This window comes from Drosophila elegans, unplaced genomic scaffold (assembly GCF_018152505.1).
Source record: "Drosophila elegans isolate 14027-0461.03 unplaced genomic scaffold, ASM1815250v1 contig_183, whole genome shotgun sequence".
NCBI lineage: Eukaryota > Metazoa > Arthropoda > Insecta > Diptera > Drosophilidae > Drosophila > Drosophila elegans.
In genome coordinates this window covers 3,878,933-3,898,723 of record NW_024545550.1, presented here as the reverse complement: position 1 = coordinate 3,898,723, position 19,791 = coordinate 3,878,933, and the positions used below count along the sequence as shown (strand labels likewise).

Here is a 19,791-nt window from a genome sequence, read left to right as displayed (position 1 = left end):
GCCTTAAAGAAAACTCTGTGTGGGTCCCCGTTCATGGAGGTGTACGTAGTCGTCCAAAACGCAGTGATGGGCCTCTGGAAAAGCTCTGCGACAGTGGACGCCATGTCGACCCATCCTATAGGCATCCAAATAACGCCTGTCCAGCGTTCTATGTGGTCTAATGGGTTTTGTGGCATTATTTCTGTTCTTAGTTTAGACTAAAGTCAGCTCACCTTAACAGCCTGTGCAGCAATTGCGCATAGAGACCACTGTGCTCGTCCACCTGACCATTCTCGCAGATCAGTCGCTCCAGACAGGCCCTGCCATTCTGACCCAACTGATTCATATAGTTCTCGGCGAACTTGAAGAGCAACAACTGCGGCTCATCCACCGAAAGACGAACTGGAATCGATGGAGCTGCTGGCTGGTTGGCCAAAGGACCCTTAAGATTTCGGGAACTGTCCCAGAGTTTCCACCAGTAGATGGGCGTTTGCGGCTCACTAAACTGGTAGTGGAAGTTCATCAGCCAGACCAACTGTCGCCAGACCTTTTTCTCCATAAACGGCACTGGAAATGCACAGCCAGAAACAAACTGTAAAGATACAAATCGATGTTTATCCTATACCCTGAATAAATATTTGATCTATAACCTTTACAACGCCACCGTTCTGATAGACCAGGAAGCGCTTCTGTCGCCTGTGATGTCGCCATGCCGTGAGATTGGCGTCCACGGCAGCCGCCGTTTCCAGGATCACAAGGAAAACTATCATCTTGGCTCTAAATTGGAGGTTCACTTGTCAGTGGGTATCAAACATTTACCGCTTCACGGTTCAGTCAACTCACAATAGGTTCATTTTGCCGCTTCTTGTGCTGTCCGCTCGAGCTCTTGTCAGCGTTTACCGCCGAGATTCGAACAGCTTCAGTGTCTTGGCATCGTTATAAGATGCTTTGTTAGCCCAGGTAGATGGGCATATGGGTACGGCTTTGAGTTGGAGTGAGATGTGAGAAAAAGCACGTGCTTCGGTGGGTTTCCTACTTATGCCTGCCCGACTAATTAGCGAGCACTGCGTCTGCGACTTCAGCCTACTGTGGCCATGACTCTAGAAAGTCATAGGACCGCTTTCAGGTTCAAAGACAATATGGGAAGTAGGTGTGACATGAGTCAACTACAGGTGGCACTGTCTCTTGAAGGTTGGTTAAGCTTAACGAGAAGATAGAGTGATACACTTAACATGGGTAAGTGTTGGTATATAGAATTTTTTTAGCTTAACACTTTTATGATCTGAGACGAAATTCCAAGTTGTCGCCCTTAATTGCAAATATAAAAAAAGGATCAAAATTGTAGCTTACGGTTTTTTATTTGCGCTATTTTTAAATTTAAAATTCATAAAAAAAATTTCATCAAAATAGATTTAAATCGAAAGTTATTTTTGTTGCTCTATTAATCCAATTTAAATCTTATGAAAACAAATGCTTGTATTGTGCGTCACAAAAGAACCTAATGAGTTAATAACTTAGCACAATTAATTAAGTCTTGGCTATGTGGAAGTAGAGGCAGTTCAAAACCCTCCATGGAAATCTCTAGCAGTTGCAGTTAGTTGGCTTATGGTTATGGCTTATGCCAAAAGTTAATCTTGTTGCCATATTAATTTAATTTAAATTCCATTAAAAATATCTATGTTAGTAAAATAACTTAAAAAAAACATCCATAACATGATGAGAAAATTTCAAAATTAGGTTTAAAGTTGTTTTTATTGCTCTATTAATTTGGTTTAAAATTTAAGAAAAAAAGGGATAAGTACATCTCCAAAAGGCTTAATAAGTTAATAAGCTAGCACAATGAATAAGTAGAAGTAGAGGCTGTTCAAAACGCTCCATGGAAACCACTACCAGTTGCAGTTAGTTGACTTGTTGGCCAGTTGACTTTTCGGGCTGCCATGGCGAGCTGGCATTGCCATAGTTGCGTTTGTTCCATTTATCGAATAGCAGCGGAAATGTCGAAGCACTCGACCAGTCCAGAATTCTGTTGCGTGGCGTTAACTGCCACAGAATTGATTTTGGCTTCGAGGCAAATGTAACCATAACGATTTGGCAAGGGAATTGGCAACAAAATTACATTTTGGAATATCCAAAGGAGTGCAAAATTATCCGTGACGATGATGCGACTTCCTGGAATGCCCATGCTGCCGGGCGCGCAATTCTACGATGTGAGTGGTACAGTGGAGTGTCCCTTATGCGTTAACCTAAAACCTTTTCAACAGCGTGGTAAGCGTCGTCATCCGAGGCAACAGACACTGATGCACTACCAGGGCATCCAGATGCTCTCGGACCGTCGCGAACCCGAACTGGTGGAGCCCAATGGCATCGTGGCCGACCCAAAGTGTCCGCCCGTGCCCGCCCAGCTCAACAGCCTGTGGGCGCCCAAGGCCACCACCAAGCTGCCACCCTGGCTGGCCTACGACAAGCAGGTGCTCTGCTTCAGCGCCTACTTCAAGGAGAACCTCACCGAGGTCTACCACGCCCCCTACCAGGTGCGCAAGGTGCGCATCTACTTCTACCTGGAGGACGGCACCATGCAGGTCACCGAGCCCAAGGTGGAGAACTCTGGCATTCCGCAGGGCTGCCTCGTCCACCGACAGCGCATCCCGCGGGCCCCGCCCACCGACCGCGAGTTCATCTCCATCTTCGACCTGAACGTGGACACGGACATCCAGATCTTCGATCGGGTCTACCACATCAGCGGATGTGACGTGTTCACGCGCCAGTTCCTCAATCGAGCCGGCATCTTTGTGCCCGAGGCGCAGCAAGAACCAAAGTAAGATGATGGCCAATTATTATTAACTTAGTTTTCTTTAAATAAGTACATGTTTAAAAAACTATTTATTTATTCCAAAGTCTTTAAACAGTTTCCAAAAAAATAGTAAAACATTACGACTACTACGTTACGTACTACGTACTTTAGACATTCCTCTAAATTTTATAATTTATTGAGCTTTCAAAAAATTTTGTACATGCTTTTGTAAGCAAAACTGTGATTTTTGATATTTATATAAACATCACCGTTTTATTTGGAACACCATTTGTGTATTTGGAACTTTACAAATATCTCCTAAAACATTCTAGACATTCCTCTATATACTTAAACTAGCTTTTGCCAGCAAAAATGTATTAATTTTTGCATATTTATATAAAAATCAAGGCTTTATCTGGAATTCCATTTGTCTTTTAGGAACTTTACAAAATGTAATAATTTTTTACGAAAGCTCCCTATCTTTTAGTCGAAAAAAGATATTTTGTTTTTGTATTATTTTTTAAGTATTTAAACTTTTTGTTATTTTTCCTTAGTGATCCAACCACGGAGATCCGAAAGCGTTCCGGTTTGAAGCAGACTGCTGGCTCCTGCTCCTCGGCTGTGCCCAAAAAGCACTCGTTCGCCCAGTTTCTGGAGTTCGACAGACGAGTGCTCAAGTTTCAGGGATATTGGAATGACCGCAGCGAGTTTGGTGATGTGCGGAAGCTGGAGATTTGCTATTATCTGGCCGATGACACCATTGATATTAAGGAGAAATTCCCGCGAAATTCTGGTCGCGAAGGACCCAGTACCTTCCTGAAACGAGGTAAGCTGCCAAAGGAGTTCTCGGGACTCCCGCTGCCGGGTCAACAGACGGCCTTGACACTGCTCAATGTGCTGGGCAACAGTATGCGCGACGTGCGTTACGTAGCCGACCCGTTGAACACGGGCCAAAAACAGGAGCAGTACTACACCGACCAGGATTTGCAGATAGGGGCCACTTTAAATGTCTTTGGACGGGCTGTCATCCTGACAGGCTGCGACCAGTTCACCCAGAGTTACTACAGGGAGAAGGTGAGTGTGTTAATTAAAAATCTATTGAATTTAATAATCATTTTCTATACCTAACCTTCTTAAGTATGGCATTCAGGAATTTTGCGCTCAACCCATACCAGAACGAAGCGATATTAGACCTTATACTCAAGGTGGCATGGCATCCCGTCGACTGCCACCGTACAATGGCTGGGGAAGCCACGAGGATTCCGAGGGTAACTGCATCACAGTGGAGCCCAAGCCACCGCAGGCCGACTTCAAGAAGCTCTTCAAGTACGACGGTTGCATCCTGCGCTTCGGAGCCAAGCTCATTTCGGCCATTCGGGACAATGGGGAACGAGACTTTGTCATCAGTTACTTCCTGGCCGACGACACGGTGCAGATCTACGAGTCGTCACGTCGGAACTCGGGCTTCCTGGGCGGCGAGTTCCTCAAAAAGGCACGTGTTCCTCTACCGGGTCAAGATATGTTCAGCTCCTCGCGACCTGAGTATTATAAAGCCAACGACTTCTACATAGGACGCACTATGACTCTGAAGGATCACATCTTTCACATTGTTTCGGCTGATGAGTTTACACTAATGTACATGGAACAGCATCCCAGCGAGGTAAGCGTATCATGATAATAACACTTTGAGTTACAGTTCTTAATACCAAAATCAAGCTAAATCTGAAGGGATCATATTTACAGCGAAGAAACGCTTCTTCATTCGATTAGGCAATTTGTTAAGTTGATACAGTTGAACAGTTCTTAAATGATTTGCATAGATCAATAGTTTCTTATGCACCCGTAAGAAACCACGTACATATAGTTTAGAAAATTGGCAATGAAAAGAAACTAGGGTTTTGTTATAGTATCCAACTTTTAAAAAACATACAAAATCCCAACTAAAAAGGTTTTTCTTTCAGTTCCCCGTGGCCGACATACGGCTGATAATGCAGAAGATCCGCGACGCAGTGCGTCCCGATTATAAGCAGTTTGTGCTGCGCTGCAAGCCGGATGGTGACCTCGGCGACTTCACCACCGTCAGCTTCGACACCCTGCGCTCGACCCTCCAGTCCTACCTGTCCAAGGAGTGCCTGCTCAACCACGAAATAGTGACCGTGTGCCGCTACTTCTCGGCTGAGCAGGCAATGCCCCCCAGTTGCGACAGGAATCGAGTGCGGGCGGCCGCCCAGCTGGAGCTGAAGCGGAACTTGTGGAACGGCGTGGAACAACTGAACGACCACCTGAGCCACATCAATCCGGCCTGCAGGCCGTACATCAGCGAGTCTCAGGTGCGATCCACCCTGCGAGGCTGCCGGCTGCCCTTCAGTCTGGAGCTCGTGGAGGACATCCTGATGGTGCTGCAGCGCAACGGGCAAAACGAAATCGAGGTGCGTGACTTCCTGGCCTTCTTCAACATGCGCAGCGACCAGGTGCCCGACATTGCTCCCCTCAACATCGCCTTCGAGCTGTGCCCCAAGCTGCCGTTCCTGCACAAGGGCCGTCTGGTGGACTTCACCTGGTTCCTGGACTACCTCGGCCTGGAGGAGGAACTGAAGCGTGCCAACAGTTAGGGAGTCGAGAAGGAGGCGCTTATCAAAAATTGCATGTATATACAGAAAAATTCGTGGCAATATAACTTTCGGAATGGTGAACTTTGTGCTTAAGACCTAGACATCGATGGTGGTATCCTACAGCTTGGACTCGGTGAGCCAGTTGAAGGACTGCGGCTTGCGGTCGGACGACGGGCTGATGGCCACATTGATGATGGTCGGCCTGTCCGTCAGCTGGTTGGCCGCCTTCACAGCCGCCTGCAGCTGCTCGATCTCCGTGCAAAAGTAGCCCTGCATGCCGAACATTTTCATCATCTCCTCGTAGCGCACCTGAACGCCCAGCGCCGATGGTGGTGTGCTGCAAGATAAGATTAGGCCGAATAGACCGCAAGTAGTAAGTAGTTGTACCATGTACCAGATACCAGGCCGATAAGCGGCGAGCGCACTCACATCTGGGTCAAATCACCCTCACTGCGAATGGCCTCGAAGGTGTCCTTGTCGAAGCCGCCGTAGATGCCGTTGTTGTTCACGATCACAATGGTCACGGGCAGCTTGTAGCGCACCATGGTCTCGATCTCCATGCCGGAGAAGCCGAAGGCGCTGTCACCCTCCACGCACAGCACCCGCTTGCCGGGGGCAAAGTCGCGGCAGAAGAGCGCTGCGGCCACGGCGAATCCGGGACCCACTCCCATGGTGCCAAAGGTGCCGGCATCGAGGCGATGGCGCGGCTGCTCGTTGAGCAGCATGGAGCGACCAATGTCCATGGTGTTGGCGCCCTCACTGACGATGATCGTGTCCTTGGGCAGCAGCTCGCGCAGGTGGTGGAACACCGCATAGTAGTTGAGCGGCGTCTCCGTGTTCAGCGACATCTTCTGCACGGTGTCGCGGTTCTGCTTGCACTTGACGGCCAGCTGCTTCCACCAGTCCTGCTCGTAGCCAAAGCGGAAGTTCACGGCGTTCATCTGCTCGAACAGCTGCTCGGCGAAGGGGCGGATGTCCGCCTGGATGGCCACTGAGGCCACCACCGAGTTGTGCAGCTCTTCGGGATTGATGTCCACCTGGATGAACTTGACGTCCTTGTCGTAGCGCGGCGCCTTCCCGAAGTGCAGGATCCAGTTGAGGCGTGCGCCCAGGAGCAGCACCACATCGGCCTTCTGCAGCGCCAACGTGCGGGCCGAGGAGACGCACTGCGGCGCCGTGTCGGAGACCACGCCCTTGCCCATCGGCGTGGGCAGGAAGGGCAGGTTGGTGTTCTCGATGAAGTGCCGCAGCGTGTTCTCGGCATGGGCGTAGGCGGAGCCCTTGCCCACGATCACCAGCGGTCGCTTGGCCTGGCGCAGCAGCTTGGCGGCCCGGATCACATCATCATGTGGGGGATAGGCTAGTGGCGGAGCCGGATGCGCCAGAGCCTTGTAGATTCGCGACTCTTCAGCCTTCGACTGCAATATGTTGCCGGGGAAGTCCAGATAGGCCACGCCAGGGCGTCCGTAGGTGGCATACCGCACCGCCTTCTCCACATGCAGCGGAATGAGGGCGGCGGTGGCCGGACGAGCGGCGTACTTGCAGTACGGCCGAGAGAGCTCCACCTGCGGGCACTCCTGGAAGCCGCCGATGCCTTCGTGATCCTGGTTGGTGGCTCCACCGATGACAATGAGGGGCCAGCAGTTGACCTGGGCATTGGCCATGCCACCTGGTTGGCAAAGGGAGTGGTTAGTAACTATACAGGTCTCATTTGCGTGCAGCTCCTACCTGTTACATGGAGCAGTCCGGGTCCGGAAACCACCAGGCAGACTCCCGGCTTGCCAGTCAGATAGCCAATGGCCTGGGCCGCATAGCAGGCGGCCTGCTCGTTCCGCATTCCGATGTACTTCAATCCGGCGGCCTGGAAGGCCATGGACAGCTCGATGACCGGGATGCCGATGATGCCAAAGACATACTCCACGCCCTGTAGCGGATTACAGATAATTTAGGGTTATTTATATCGACCACTTGGGCATCGATCAGATATTAAGTCACATCACTTGGTCAATTTATAGACCAAATCAGTAGGCAATGTGCAAACACGTCCTCAAGTGATTTGCCCGGAATCCGGTTAAAGTTTTATTGATTTTAATCTGAACCCCCGGGGGTAATCGCCGCTGTAGGCAGAGGGGGTGTTTGGGTCGTGGTCCCAAACCTTTGGAACACGGTCTTTATCAAATTATTAACGGGAGTAATCGGGGAGGTGTTTTTGAACTTTGCACAACAAACAGGTGCCTCCAGATAAGACCACACTCCATTGTTCTCGCCAGCTCCGCAGATTCCACAATTCCCTATAGCCAAGATATACACTTCATTACCCCCTGCAAGTGCATATATGTATGTATGTATGTACATATATAACTGCATTGCCAAAATGTCGGACAGATGGACAGACTGAGGGACGGAGCACCAGGTGATCCTCTTACCTGTTGCTTCAATGACTCGGCAATTATCTGCACGGCTTCAACCTCGGCCATTTTGCGCGCTTTTTTGTGGTATTTGTGCTAAAAGTGTTTTTTGCGGCGCCGCGTTGCCTTGCGTACTGGCCGAAGAATTTGTTAAACAAATTAAAATGTAGAGTCCAACAGAAGCGGTGACCGCTATCGATGCATCGATGGTTTCTATTTCGTTACATATCGATTGCTGCAACTATCGATGTTTGCCACTAGTGTGACCGTATAATAAAAGGGTGAATAACACATTTTTAAATTCCGTTTTGTTTGTAAGTGTAAACAACAAAAAGAAATGACGTTTTTTATAAAAATGTAAAATAGGAAAAAAGCATTATCTTTAAAACTTCTGTTACAACATTAATTAAACTAATTTATTACTTTATTTATTTTTCATTCTCACATAATTTATTTGCTTCCTGTTTATTTTTTTTCATTTTCGATATCAGTCTACTGGTAAAGATTGTGTTTTTAATTAAAGAATAACTAACGGAAATAAATTTCATGTTTGTCATTTTGATGAAACGGTCACACTTTCAGCAAAATGACGACAATAAAATATCAACGACAACCTTGTTATCGATATCTCTGCTTCTGACTTTGCCGCGTACTTTTGAATTTTCCTTAAGTTAAAATCCCAACCTAGTGTTATATTGAATTTTCGCTATAGTCGATTGGAACACCTGCATATTTATTTAAGCAGCTATTCCAGTGTAACATTTTTTAAAAATTGATATATTTGAAGAAAAACGAATAATTTTATTGCCATGCCTGTCTAGGCAGCTGAGCCTTCTGCAGTTGATAATTGACATACAAGCGATAAGTGCAGAAGTAAAAAAACTCAACCACAGATATCATGCTCAGTCCCAAGCAGAGATTGAAAATGCCACCCAAATCCGCTGAAAATGACTGTTGTTATTTCCTCATTAATAGAAAAGATTTATTTACTTACATAGCAGTCCTATCCATGACATAACGGTCACTTTCCGGATTACGGGGACGACTTGCTTGGCCAAATAGACCCGAAGTACGAAACTGTCGCTGTTGAGCAGCTCCTGCGAGCTTTTGGGAAAGGATTTAAGCTGTAGGATCCCATAAAGTAATCATTACTCACTAGTATCGGTTCACTGAGAACTGGTGCTGGTTAAGATCCGTCCTGTAGGAAAGCGTCGAGTAGGTGACATCGTAGCAATTGGGCAGGCACTGGTCACATCGCACGCTCTTGAAGTTGTCTGAAAAAAGGGAAATTAAGATGATTTATTTGAGTTGGTCTTACAGTATTTACAGTTTTTACAGCTGATGCATTTAAAACGCGAAATGTAATTTCAAACATGAATTTCAGAATATTACATATGATCGTGCATCTTTTACCCAAGTTCGGTTTTTCTTAAAATCAAAAACATAACTTGATAAAAGATTTTTTAATTAAAAAATAAACAGTTTAAAAATATATTTTAATAACTAAAAAAATTCTTATGGTTCCTTTAATGCACCTTTACCGTATTTCCTTTGACAATTTCTAGTTCTAATTTCTTAAAACGAGTTTATAAAATGAAGACTTTTTGAAATAAATTGTATTTTTATTTTAGCCTCTGGGTGTATTTTAAATATATAAATAAACTGAAAAAATATTAATAATATCAAGGGTTTTTAATGTTTTTAGTTTTAACACTTTAAATGGAGTTTTTTGTTTTGAAAGCCATTTGTAGTTTGAGTACTACTATTTAAATAAATCTCTCTCAAAAAAGTTTAAGTATTGAATATTGGGATGCACTACCTAATGTTGAACAATTCGTTAAAGAATAATTTGTAAGAAATAAATAAGTTATAGATCCTTAACCCAGCTAACCAGAAAAGATATGGGCAAAAGTCTGCTTAAGCTAACCCACCATAGTTGTCCGAGTAGCAGAAGGTGTCGTTCAGGTTGCACTCCTTGAACTTGTTGCCCTCGATGGGCAGAAGGTACGGATGGCAGCCGCACTTCTCCACAATGGCCTCCGTTTGGCAGGCGAGGAGGCAGGCGGCCTGGCGATAGTTCCTCAGCTGCAGGTCGTCCGAGATGAGGCAGTCCCGCTTCCGCTCCGAGAGTTCCAGGACCTCGGCCGAGGAGCTCTGCACCGTGGGCGAGACCTCCACGAAGCTCTCGGATTGGGCTGTGATTGTGACCGAGGCGGCGGACTGCGTCACATAGTCCATGGGATGGTGCACCAGGACGATGAGGCCGGTGTTGAGGTTCCGTTCGCTGCCCTCCGCACCCACAAAAGTCAGACCTCCATCCATGCCGAAGATGTTGGCCGAGAAGGGCACAAAGCTGGCATTGCGCGGATTGTAGTTGAAGGAGCAGCAGGGACCCAGGTAGGCGGTGGTGGGAATGAACGACAAGTACTCGTGGCTCTGGTTGCACTGGAACTCCGTGTGGCCCCAGAAGCACCGCTTCACGTAGTCGTAGCATCCCGGACTGACGGCCATGGCCGCCTCCCAGGTGCTCACATTATTCAGCCGGAGTACGGCATCGGTGGCTCGATAGCTTTCGTGAGCCGGAGGCTCAAAACTCTGGTCCGTAAAGGCGTTGAGAAAGTCAAAGCCAGCAATCACCTCAGCAATGTCGTACTCCTTGGGAATCTTGCTGAAAAAGAAACACCTCTTATGACCCAATCCCCAGGGATCATCACCATTCTACTCACAGCGTCTTGACATATCGATCCACCCGCTCCGAGTTGACCACCTTGGGGCTGCAAATGGTCACGCCCGGAAAGGCAACGTCCGTGATGGAGAGGTCATTGGAGATGGTGTTCAGGATGGGGTACGAGTAGAACTTGAGCCACAGCAGCAGGGTGAGAAAGATGCTCAGCAGGAGCAGCTGCACCAGAACCGAGGACCAGATGAACCTGGACAGGCCGTGGGTGCGATTCCTTCGCATCAGCCACATGCCGCTCAACTTGGTCCGCTCCGTGTACTCCCAAAAGGTGGCCATCATGGCATCCTTCCATACAGATGGCTCTTTCCTCTTCTCCCTGGAGCCACTGGTCTCGGAGGTCCTTTTGCCAGGTGTTGGCCACTTTCCCGGTTCTATCATTGCGTACTAACTTGTGATGACACACAATGCGCAGGCTTTTATAGGTAAGTATGGTGTCCTTAATGCCCCAAAGTTTGGGTGCTAATTATGGGTTGGTAAAGTGGCTAACTTGTCTGGAGAAAGTATCTCATTTGTTGTGGTCATTAGTGTTCATTAAAGAATCGATGATATATATCTTGTAAGCTCGTCAGTAATTATTTAACACATAAAAAGGAACAGCCGTAAAAATATATAAATAATGTTTTTCTTGTTAAACCTGCTTGTGAGTGAGATATAAAAATTAAAATAAATAATTACAAATACAGTGAAACTTCCATAGCAAAGTCTTTAAAAGTGGGAGTATAAATGCAAGTTAAGTTTAGTTGAAAGTCTCCAAAACTACAGTTTTTTCCATGGCATTATGGATGTTTTTCTTAATTTTCTATTAATGTATTTACAAAATATTTCAAAGCTGCCATTTTGGCTACTTAGAAAAAAAAATATAAGAAATTTTATGATATACTTCTAAAAGCGACAGCCCACTAATAGCCATATTATAATTCCACACATTGTCTGTGAGTAACCAATATAAATCTAAATTTATTGTGAAATTTCTAATAAATGGCGTTTCGGCTTAACTCGTAGCCCAGTAAAAAGTCGTATAGACGTGAAGCTAATTCGGAATTAAAAACGGGAATTTGTTGGGTAGAAATGTCCTCAAACTTGATTAGCATTTGGCTAATAATGAGTGTCAATTTCGTTTTTTGCCCGACTGCCTAATTGAATAAAGTTCTGCAAAAAAAGCGCAACCAGTTCGCCAAAGTGTTTTCTACCAAACCAGGCTAAGGTCGTTGTGCCGAACTGGTTTCAACCTCACCTGATGCGTGAATCAGAACTGCCGTGTGCTAAATGAAACCATCATTGTCATTAATAATAAATACACGGCTAAAGCTTTAATAGGACTCTCCATAAACAAGTACGCATCGCAGTTATGGCATAATACTAAAAACACAACATCACAGGTGATTGCCAGGGCACAAACTACAACTTTGTGTTGACAATATCCTCGCGAGACTCGGTGGTCTCCACCTCGTTCCACTTCTGGATCTTTCCCGATCCGAAGACCCAGAAAAATAGGGCGGGCAATATGTAGGCAGCGGCTCCAATGATGAAGATCCAGTGCCACTGATCGATCGTGTTCTATGGGGCAAGGGAAATTGGGTATTAATATTGATAAAGTGTTTTAAGAAGTGCTCAAGACTTACCTCGTTCTTCGTGAAGGCGGCCACAATCAGGGGCGAGAATATTCCCGGAGTGGTGCCCACGCAGTTGATGATTCCGTACAGCGTGCCTGCATAGTTGGGCGCCAAATCCTGCGAGTTGGCCAAATTGGAGGCAGTGGCGGCACCGTTGAAGCCCAGCGATATGGTCATAATGGCCACACAAACGTAAGGATCGCGACCAAAATAGGCCAGGATAATCAGCATCACACCAGGCAGAATGTGAGCTAAGCCAGATGAAATAAGAACATTATATTATACAATACTTTCAGTTTAAAGCTTTCAAGGACACTTACAGGGCAGACAGAATGCTTTGCGCATCCGGGTCACGGACAACCAGCCCCGGCGACGAATCCAATCCGCCACGGCGCCAAATCCAAAGGCGCAGAGCAGACGCGCCACATGCGGCAGACTGGACAAGAAGCCGGCAGATGAGAGGTTGAAGCCCAGGACCTCGCTCAAGAACTTGGGCGTGGCGGTGATCAGGAAGAACAGACCCCACATGCTGCCGTAGTGAAGCAACATCAGCGACCAGAAGGGCAGCGACAGGATTAGCTCCTTGTACGGGGGCCACTTCTGCAAAAATTAAAAAAAAAATATATATATTTAAGTCTTTTATAATGTCAAGATACCGCAAATTAAGTTAATTTCAAAGTTTATCTTCAAAAAGGTAAACATTTTTATATCGGATCATATTTAAGTTGGTTATCACACATAAACATATATTTTTTATATCAAAGTCTGAGTCCTCTTTCTTTTTGTTATTTTAATTTTTTTATCAAGCCAATTTATAAAATAAATACATCATACTAATTTATCACAATTAATTAAAAGGCTCTTAATGTAATAATGAATGTCTGGAATGAAGTGAATTTAAGTTTATACCATTTTGAAAAAATTCTAAAATACATTAAATAAATAATTAAATAATTCAGATATCTTCGGAAAGTTACAAATGAGAAAATATATACACTGGTACATGAAAATATTTCAATATTTTTCACTTTGATTTAGTACATTGCAATTTTTAGATATTTTAAATACGACAATATTATAATTCTTTCAAGTTTATCATTTGACTATTTTCGAAATTGATTCTAATATCTGCAAATCTTATTTAAATTTAAAAGGCATTTAAACCAAACAGGAAACATTTTTAATCTTTTATTTTCCACATTGATTTGAATAGTTTAATATTAAATAATGCCTTATGCACTGTATTTAATATTTAAGTTAAATGTTTGATATAAAATTAAGATTTCAATAGTCAGATATTTATATTCACTTTTCCATTTTGTTTGTCAGTGTAAGGAAATAATTTTATCTTACCTTCTTGTTGCTTAGAGTGCTGCCCAAGCTGTTCTCGATGTACTCCCGCTCCTTGAGACTGATCGTGCTGTGCTGAGCCGGAGTATCGGTCACCAGGAAGAACCAAATGGACACCACAATCAACACGAAGATGCCCACCATGTAGAAGGCCCAGTCCCAGCCCATGTTCTCGATGATCACTCCGCTGAGTGGCCAGGTGATGACAGTGCCGAAGGTGCCGCCCATCAGCGAGGCCACAAACTTGCCCTTCTCGTCCGGAGGTGCCCACTTGGACACCAGGCTGTGGCAGCACGGATACACCACGCCGTTGAGGAAGCCGATCAGGAAGCGCACGGCGAAGACCGCGTACTTGTCCCAGGCCGCGGCCGCCGGAGTCAGAGCCGTAAGGATTCCGGCCACCAGACAACTGTATCCGGCCACATTCCGGGCTCCCAGCATTTCGGCCAAGGTGCCGGCGGGCAAGGAGGTGATCATATAGCCGTAGAAATAGGCACCCAGCAGGAGGGCCTGATCCGATTGCGTCCAGTTATACCGAGGTCCATACTGTGAGAAATGGAATCGTTAATTAAACATATATATATAAAGCACTATAACTATATTATTGCACTAGGATCAGTGCTGGTACAATGCACTAGTTTTTGGTATATAGGTAAGGTACAAGGAATTTTCAAAAATAAATAAGTAATATTAATAAATAGGAAGGGTAAAAGATACACACTGTTTTCAGTATTCTGAGGATAATTGATAAGAGATTTTATTCCTAGAGAGTACTTAGTTTAGGAAGGTTTGAGGTATCGGGTAAGATTGAATGTTTAATGCTAATGTTTTCAATAAAAGGTATTGATTAACGCATTAGCCTGGGGAACTTACATTGGGCAGGGCCTCCACTTCCGTTCCATTCTCGTGGCTGCTGGTGTCCTCCACCATGGCGATGATGTTGATCGAGAGATTCACGCGCATCATGTAGCTGAGAAGGCAGGCCATGAAGAGCATGATGGCCAGATTGACGCGCTTCGGCACATAGACTGCGAACGACAGCAAATATTGGTTATTGACGGATCCATTATTCAATTTTCGATAGAAGCACAGGCACAGGCCCCTCGCCGCACATTAGGGTAATTAGCGGATCGAAAAAAGATCCCAATTCCCGTTTCAGCGGGTCACAGATCTCTAATGGACTGCGCATGCGCGAATTTCAATGTTTGAGTTCGATACGAATTTAAGGGGATTTCACACCGCCGAGCGAAGATCACGTGAGTCGTTATTGATATTGATGGGACATTATTCGCACATGACTCGTGTGGAGTATATATTTGGATTTTTGGATACTTACAGCATGGCATGAAGGCCATTTCGGCGGCTTTTGTTATGGCTCCGGTGGCTCGCGTCAGGTGTCAGCTGAAACGACAACAACAGGAAGCTGTTAGCAAGACTCTTATGCAGATCACCTTACGAATTCAGGGGTATTCCCCGAAGCCCGAGGCTTTTGCCAAAAAATTGTTGCCGCATAAATTTAATGAGTTACTAGGAAGTGCCCAGTCATCGTGTGCTATTTTCGGAAACACCTGATCTCGAAGACGCCTGTTAGTTTAAATAAATTATCATTTAAATGGTCGGTGTCAGTTGTGTTTGGTAATTGGCTGTCCATCGGAACTTAAAGTAAAAGTTTATAATCGGTTTTGTATAAAATAACCATTAGTTTTAACTCCCTCTTTTGAATAATTTATTTTATTAGGTTTAAAAATAACTAAGCTTAGCGTTAATTGTTATTCGAAAAGCAATTATTCTTCAATCAATAATGTAAGGCTTACAACTCCCAACTGAAGTTGATTAAGAAACAAAATTAATCACTAGAACTCCACTGAATCATTACTATTTAATTCAGATTTATAATCAAACTTATAAATTGCTCTTATTTATTAGTGTGCACTAGAACTTATCTTTCTCGACCTCAAAATTTTAAATACATATATATCTTTCAATAACTTAACATAGACGAATAGTTATAATTCATTTGGCTTTTGAAATCTTCAATTCTTTACAATGAAGTGCTAAGTAGTCATAGGCTATTCTTAACACAGTTTTAAAACAATATAAATTAATAGACAAAAAATGTGTATATAATTTTAATTGTTACAATCCCATCAAAATAACTAAAAGGTAACATTTTTCAGTAATTCAGCTCAATTAAACTACAATTTCAGGTGCAATCTAAAAGTGATAGCCGATTAGCTGCATAGAGATGTCTTCGTAACTGTTTCTAAAACTCGACAATCACAACTGCAAGTGCAGCAGTCTATTTAGAATTAGCCCTGCATTTCCGACATTTGTGTGGGTACTAGCCACTAAAACCGTATCATTCGAAAGTGCTTTCGGCGGTATCTGCGTGCAGTGCAAGTTGTCAAGTTTTATAAGCACGTCCCAATTGCCACTATATAGAGTCGGCACGTGAGTGGCCCCGTTTAGGCAAATTGAGTAACGGCCCAAAACAAAATACATAACAAATTCAAATGCCGATCGTGCCTCGAAAGTGTCGGAGTTTCGGGGAAGCTGAGCGGGTAAATATGGTAATTGTTCGACAGCATGCTAGCCCCATTTTCAAATCATTCTATCCGGGACAATCTGTGGGATACGTTTTTTGCGATAGCATGGCTTAGATGGAACCCAACGCTGCGGCTACGATAGCATTTTCTGCTAATCGAAGCATTTAAACAGCTGCCCCGCTGCACTTTGCACAAAAGAAATGTTTGCGCACAAGCTTTTCAACGTTCGTACATAAAGGCGTACACTGGCGTACTGGCATATAAACAGGGCTGTGAATTATGGCGGAGTTTAAATGGGGAGTTTAAAGTCGAACACTTGTTGGATTGCTTGATTATTGCCCTATATATATCCGGCCAAAATTCAAAGCTATAGTGCCAAAAACGAACTTCCCCTGCTCAACACACAGTGTGAATTGTCCCCTTAAATCATAAAATACGATTATGTGTTTTATTGGTAAGAGGCCCAATAAATATATAGGTATACCCTATAAACGGCGTGATAACCAATCAATTCTACTGAATGGAACCAAGGAATTGCAATTTAAACTAACGCCATCTTATCTTTAACAGCAGCACGATCCCGCAAATACAAATAACATATAGTAGATGCAAACAGTGGGTAGTAAAAATACTTCTCAGCTTGTTTTTCGTTCCGAATATAGAAGCTTCTCCATTTATATCATATCGTCGTATCCTACGACTAGATAACTGTATCTATGGACAAAAGAAGAGAACCCAGAAGCAATCTACCCCTTTGACCCGCCGGAATTCGCAATGATTTGGGGTTTGGTTGACGTGACTTGGCTGTGAATACCCGCAGATTGATTCGGGGAAACTAATTTGGCAGACAATCGGAACTGAACACCTTTTGGGCACTAGATCGGAATTATTGATTCGCAATACGTGAATTGAAAGTTTTTAATTATACCTTTTGAGAGAAGATCAAAGAACGCAGCTAATGACCTTCGGCATTAATTTGGGCTTAATAGTAAGTTGGAGAACCGCTAATTGCCGGGATTGTTTACAGCGATCTGTTTCTGGATAAACCGAGAGCATTGTGCAAACAAATATGACATTTGGCCAAAAGCAGGTTATTTTTTGTGGCTTTTCCCCTTGTCGGTTATATGGGGAAATTAAGTTAATGCCGGGCCAGCCTCTCGTTCTCTAATCTGCAGTGTTACGCTTTTATCAGCAGAGTAACCACCATCATTGACTCCATCAAATCAGCTCGACAATTTATGGGCCATAAAGAGGTGTCATAAAGTGATAAACTATAGTCGAATGCGACGCATGGACATGGTCGTGATAATTTAGCCATCCGCTTGTAAACGAACGTCATTAGAGTCAGGTTAATCGTCAATTAGCCGCAATCGCAGTGGACCTCGCTGGTGGACTGTGTTAACAAGTATTGCCCCGATAAATGATTTGATTTACAATCGGAAAGCGCTTGTTTTTGGAGGATCTTAAAGGGCCCCTATATGAAGCAAAAACATTTGGTATTCACAACATGCGTTCCATTTACATAACCGCTTGACATGGTTCGAGCAAAGACTCTATATTATGGAGACTCTGTAAATAGAGTATTTGGTTCGAGGTTGCTCGCCCTCTTCCCTTCCCTTCCCCTTGGGATCGATCCTCCAGTTTCAGTACCAGTAACAGTAACAGAGTACCCATTAAAGTCCCATTTGTTGTCACTTATCTGCTGATGTAGGGTGTAAGTGGTGTGTGTTTGGGCATAGAACTCTGCAAATTATTTAGTCGACGGCAATCAACCGTAACTGGCGAACAAATCAAGACCGGTAATGAACCCAGTTAGTTGGCAGTTATTGTTGTAGATCATTGTTTTTGTTCATTTTCGGTTCTCATAGCCTCAGTCACCCACCAGCGAACTGGCATTTTGCACCAATTCCCATTGAAATCATATAATTTGTGTTTTTGCATTTTTGCACGTTATAATTAAATTTCGGAAAATTACGTGGCGCATGTAAAAAAAAAGTTTGATATACACTCTATAATGATTGTAAATACCTGTCAATTTATTCGGTGAATTGAATAGTGCGAAATCAATGCGACAATTGCGAATATTGCAGGCACATGTTAATAAAAATCACGACTGTCAAATATTGTCCCTAGTTATTCATAATTTCACGATTCGAAAATATATGTACATAAGTTGATTGGGCAAACGGATCGAAGATTGAAGATCGAAGATCGTTGCATAAATCAGTAGGTTGTGTGAATATTTCGCGAAGACCCAAACCTGCACATTAACCCAGATACTTCCTTCGATCAGTCGGCTTAAAGCCACAAATCCTTAGTTTGGTCAGTCGACTGCAACAATTTGGCTGTCACAGCTTCCCGGGTTGTTGCCAAGGCCTGGAATTAGCGGAACCCACGGATCACGGATCACTACTTGCCCGAAAGCCAGAAACATAACAAATTGAAATTGTTTCGAATAGTGGTCGCGGTTCAATGAATCCAAATAACCGAAACCTGTTATTATTTGAAATGCAAATTTTTCGCTAACTGAAATAAAATTCGGTCGAAGCCGAAATAAGCGCCAGTCCAAGCATAATAACGGCCTATTCTGTTGTCTTACTTTCCAATATTATGCACAAAAATATAAACACTTTTTAAAATTCTCCATTTCTTGTAATAAATTTTGAGCGGTTGAAATTTTCCTAAATATGATATATTTTGAATACATTTTTTTAAACTTGAAAATCGAAATATCTTTTTAGCTAGACCTAAAATGTAGATCTAAGGGGCCCGTCCCCCATTGATTTGTTATGGAAAATTAGCAATGATACGCACTATTGGCACAAACAGCGATTCGCGATCACAAAACACTCAAAGCCATCATCTCAGGTGATCTCTGCTAATGATTTCTTCTCGAACTTCTTCGTGGCACACATTTTGCATGGAATTTTACCACAGTCCCCGACAAAAAAATATCGGATGGAGTTGTGGCGCCAAATACTACGCTCGTAATTACTACGCCAATTCAAAATTCGAAAAACTGGACTTTCCCGTTGAGAGGTTCGAGAAAATAGTGCGTTAATGGCTGGGTGGTCAGGTTGTACCGAAACTCACTTTATTTAGTATGCTTTAGTTGGTACTTATTTGGATTTGGCAGCTCGCCGGCCGAAACAAAACGTATCGAATCGAATCGAATCAAACTGCTGAGAACGTCGCGCGGCGAATGAAGCTAAATCGGCGACTGCCAATGGCATATATACTTGGGCGACGATTTAAAGCAAAACTTCCACCTGCCGCTGTCGCAGTCGCAGATTCAGTTTCAGCGGCAACGGCAGCAGCAGCAGCAGCGACTGAGCAGCGCAAAACGGTTAAAAATTGTTTAAATTGTTGTCGACGGTTGAAGCTCACCGTCGTCGACTGTCGGTCGACTGGCTTTTTTACGCTTTCTGATAGCGTGCCAAAAAAATCGCATGCGATTCGAGCCCCCCACAATAAAAAAAAAGAAACCGAGAAATTTTTAAACAAAATATCACAAATTCGTGCTAAAATGTAAATCAATATACCCGATGACTAATAATTCAAATATATATGATCCCATATATTCAAATTGCTAATTGTTTGGGCATATCCAGACCAGCGAATACTAGTATTTATTTGGCTAAGCCAAAAAAACCAGTCATTAGTTAGTTTTCAAAAACACCGCTGTAAAACACGTGTTGAGAAAAGTCAGTTGAGCGTTTCACTTGTTTCATAATTTTGTTTAATTAGCGCAA

At 43.9% G+C, this 19,791-nt stretch overlaps 5 protein-coding genes across 5 annotated transcripts; 1 reads left to right on the top strand and 4 right to left on the bottom strand.

Moving 5' to 3' along the window:
- Nucleotides 1-3: 3 nt before the first annotated feature.
- LOC108144982 lies at nucleotides 4-923 on the bottom strand. Its single transcript, XM_017270135.2, has 4 exons — nucleotides 823-923; nucleotides 630-756; nucleotides 213-571; nucleotides 4-157 (listed from the first exon to the last, which is right to left on the bottom strand). The coding sequence occupies exons 1-4, from the start codon at nucleotides 831-833 to the stop codon at nucleotides 4-6; spliced, it is 651 nt and encodes a 216-aa protein (XP_017125624.1). The 5' UTR covers nucleotides 834-923.
- An 872-nt stretch (nucleotides 924-1,795) lies between these two features.
- Nucleotides 1,796-5,463, top strand: LOC108144972 (EF-hand domain-containing family member C2). Its single transcript, XM_017270121.2, has 5 exons — nucleotides 1,796-2,186; nucleotides 2,241-2,794; nucleotides 3,325-3,844; nucleotides 3,909-4,430; nucleotides 4,732-5,463. Exons 1-5 carry the CDS (start codon nucleotides 2,136-2,138, stop codon nucleotides 5,380-5,382), a joined length of 2,298 nt encoding a protein of 765 aa, XP_017125610.1. The 5' UTR covers nucleotides 1,796-2,135; the 3' UTR covers nucleotides 5,383-5,463.
- Nucleotides 5,402-8,000, bottom strand: LOC108144974 (2-hydroxyacyl-CoA lyase 1). The gene is made up of 4 exons (XM_017270122.2): nucleotides 7,809-8,000; nucleotides 7,111-7,306; nucleotides 5,812-7,051; nucleotides 5,402-5,719 (listed from the first exon to the last, which is right to left on the bottom strand). Exons 1-4 carry the CDS (start codon nucleotides 7,857-7,859, stop codon nucleotides 5,500-5,502), a joined length of 1,707 nt encoding a protein of 568 aa, XP_017125611.1. The 5' UTR covers nucleotides 7,860-8,000; the 3' UTR covers nucleotides 5,402-5,499.
- A 570-nt stretch (nucleotides 8,001-8,570) lies between these two features.
- On the bottom strand, nucleotides 8,571-11,043 carry LOC108144977 (sodium channel protein Nach). Its single transcript, XM_017270129.2, has 5 exons — nucleotides 10,517-11,043; nucleotides 9,722-10,458; nucleotides 8,947-9,064; nucleotides 8,785-8,894; nucleotides 8,571-8,731 (listed from the first exon to the last, which is right to left on the bottom strand). The coding sequence occupies exons 1-5, from the start codon at nucleotides 10,906-10,908 to the stop codon at nucleotides 8,592-8,594; spliced, it is 1,497 nt and encodes a 498-aa protein (XP_017125618.1). The 5' UTR covers nucleotides 10,909-11,043; the 3' UTR covers nucleotides 8,571-8,591.
- Nucleotides 11,044-11,814: 771 nt separating this feature from the next.
- Nucleotides 11,815-19,260, bottom strand: LOC108144979 (sialin). The gene is made up of 7 exons (XM_017270130.2): nucleotides 19,133-19,260; nucleotides 14,830-14,894; nucleotides 14,367-14,521; nucleotides 13,497-14,039; nucleotides 12,464-12,743; nucleotides 12,153-12,394; nucleotides 11,815-12,087 (listed from the first exon to the last, which is right to left on the bottom strand). The coding sequence occupies exons 2-7, from the start codon at nucleotides 14,846-14,848 to the stop codon at nucleotides 11,929-11,931; spliced, it is 1,398 nt and encodes a 465-aa protein (XP_017125619.1). The 5' UTR covers nucleotides 14,849-14,894; nucleotides 19,133-19,260; the 3' UTR covers nucleotides 11,815-11,928.
- Between the last annotated feature and the right edge of the window lie 531 nt (nucleotides 19,261-19,791).